The sequence below is a fragment of the Dromiciops gliroides genome, chromosome 6 (assembly GCF_019393635.1).
Source record: "Dromiciops gliroides isolate mDroGli1 chromosome 6, mDroGli1.pri, whole genome shotgun sequence".
Classification (NCBI taxonomy): domain Eukaryota; kingdom Metazoa; phylum Chordata; class Mammalia; order Microbiotheria; family Microbiotheriidae; genus Dromiciops; species Dromiciops gliroides.
Genome location: NC_057866.1, coordinates 18,204,935 through 18,206,765, shown reverse-complemented (window position 1 = coordinate 18,206,765; position 1,831 = coordinate 18,204,935). Strand labels below are relative to the sequence as shown.

Sequence of the window (1,831 nt, the reverse complement as noted above, 5' to 3'; positions counted from 1 at the left end):
CAGCCACTGGACTTTAGGATCTTTACTTGTAAATGTGCAAATGACCTGTGAGGCCTCTTGCAGCTCCAGGTCTGTGATGTTGCGATCATTTAAGAATCTTTTTCTTGATAGTGATACACTTTCCCCTCCCTTGAACCAAGTAGTTTGTGTGTGTTTTCCATATTTGTTTTGTATTCCTCTGATATAGCTGTCATGCTAATGTTATGTTATTACATTTCTCATTCTAGAGAATTCATGTCCTAATACAAAACTTCCTTTTAGCAATAGTCCTATGGATAGCATCTTTGACTTCCTTATTCCTTAGGCTATAGATGAGGGGATTCAACATGGGAGTCACAGAAGTATAAAACACAGAGACGAGTTTATTGGTATCCACGGAGAAACTTGATTTAGGCTGCACATAGACAAAGAAAAGCGTCCCATATAAGATGGTTACAGCAGTGAGATGGGAAGAGCAGGTAGAGAAGGCTTTCCGTCTTCCTTCAGCAGATTGGATTCTGAGGATGGCTGAGAGGATGTAGATATAGGAAACAAGGATGATCAGGCCACTGAAGACACCAACAATCCCAGAAACAATGAAAAGTACTAACTTATTGATGCTGGTATCAGCACATATGAGGGAGAAAATGGGGATAATGTCACAGAAGAAGTGATTGATGACATTTGGGCCACAGAAGGGGAGACGGAAGGCAGAAGGAGCATGAATCATGGCATTTATGAACCCAGCAACGTAGTTGATGGCCACCAGCTGGTTGCAGTGTTTCTGGGACATTATGATGGAGTAAAGTAGTGGGTTACAGATTGCAACATAGTGGTCATAGGCCATGGATGTCAAGAGGAAACATTCAATGGCCACAAAAAGCCCAAAGAACCACTGCTGGAAGAAGCACCCTAGGAAAGAGATGGTCTTTTTCTCCTCAAAGAAGTCTCTAAGCATTTTGGGAGCCACTATGGATGAGAAGCTCATGTCCACAAAAGACAGGTGACGGAGGAAAAAATACATGGGGGTGTGAAGGCGGGCATCAACCCATATGAGGATGATCATTCCCAGATTGCCTGTCACATTGATGAGATAAAAAAATAGAACTAGAAGGAAAAGGATGACCTGCAGTTTAGGGTGACACTTCAAGCCGACCAAAACAAACTCAGTGACTCTGGTGTAGTTTCCACTGGCCATTTATTCCTGGTGCTTTCTGCTGAAGGAAAGAAAAATATACTACCATAGGATTTTGATTTAGAAGGGATCTTATGGTTCAAATTGTAGAGGTGGAAAATAACCTAGAAGTCAAGTACTTCAACCTCTTCATTTTGCAGTTGAGAAAACTGCGGCTTCTGACAATAAATATTCCATCATTACTATGAAGAAGAGTAAAGATTTAAATCTAGGAGCCTTAATTTCAGATCTACTCTGCTGCCCTGTCATTTGAATCAACATCTTCAATCATATGAATTTATATCTATGAAGACATAGCCATCATCACTTGACAGGAGGAAGAGAGCGGCTTTGTTTTAATTTCTTTATGCTATTGTTGTGGGGGGGGGTGATGATGGTGTTGTCTTGAGCCTTGACTTCTGCAAATTTATGAGGTCAAAGATGACTCAGTACTTTCATTTTTTAAATATAACAAGAAAGATAATAAATGACAATTAGTTTGGAACAACTGATTTAATGCTAAGAAATCCACAGAAATTTGTGGTCTTGCCCTACATTCCAAAAATACTGTAGATTGTGAATTACTTGAGACCAGCAATGGTTTGTCTGTGATTTCATTTTCTCATAGCAATTATAACATGTGTGTGTTTCTATTGAAACAAGGTTGACTCAAGTCAA

The 1,831-nt window shown here is 39.8% G+C and overlaps 1 protein-coding gene across 1 annotated transcript; it reads right to left on the bottom strand.

Moving 5' to 3' along the window:
* Nucleotides 1–232: 232 nt before the first annotated feature.
* Nucleotides 233–1,177, bottom strand: LOC122731851 (olfactory receptor 1009-like). Its single transcript, XM_043972113.1, has one exon. It carries the CDS (start codon nt 1,175–1,177, stop codon nt 233–235), a length of 945 nt encoding a protein of 314 aa, XP_043828048.1.
* Between the last annotated feature and the right edge of the window lie 654 nt (nt 1,178–1,831).

Excerpts from the sequence above, each read along its gene's own strand:
- LOC122731851 (XM_043972113.1), bottom strand. The coding sequence starts at position 1,177 with ATGGCCAGTGGAAACTACACCAGAGTCACTGAGTTTGTTTTGGTCGGC.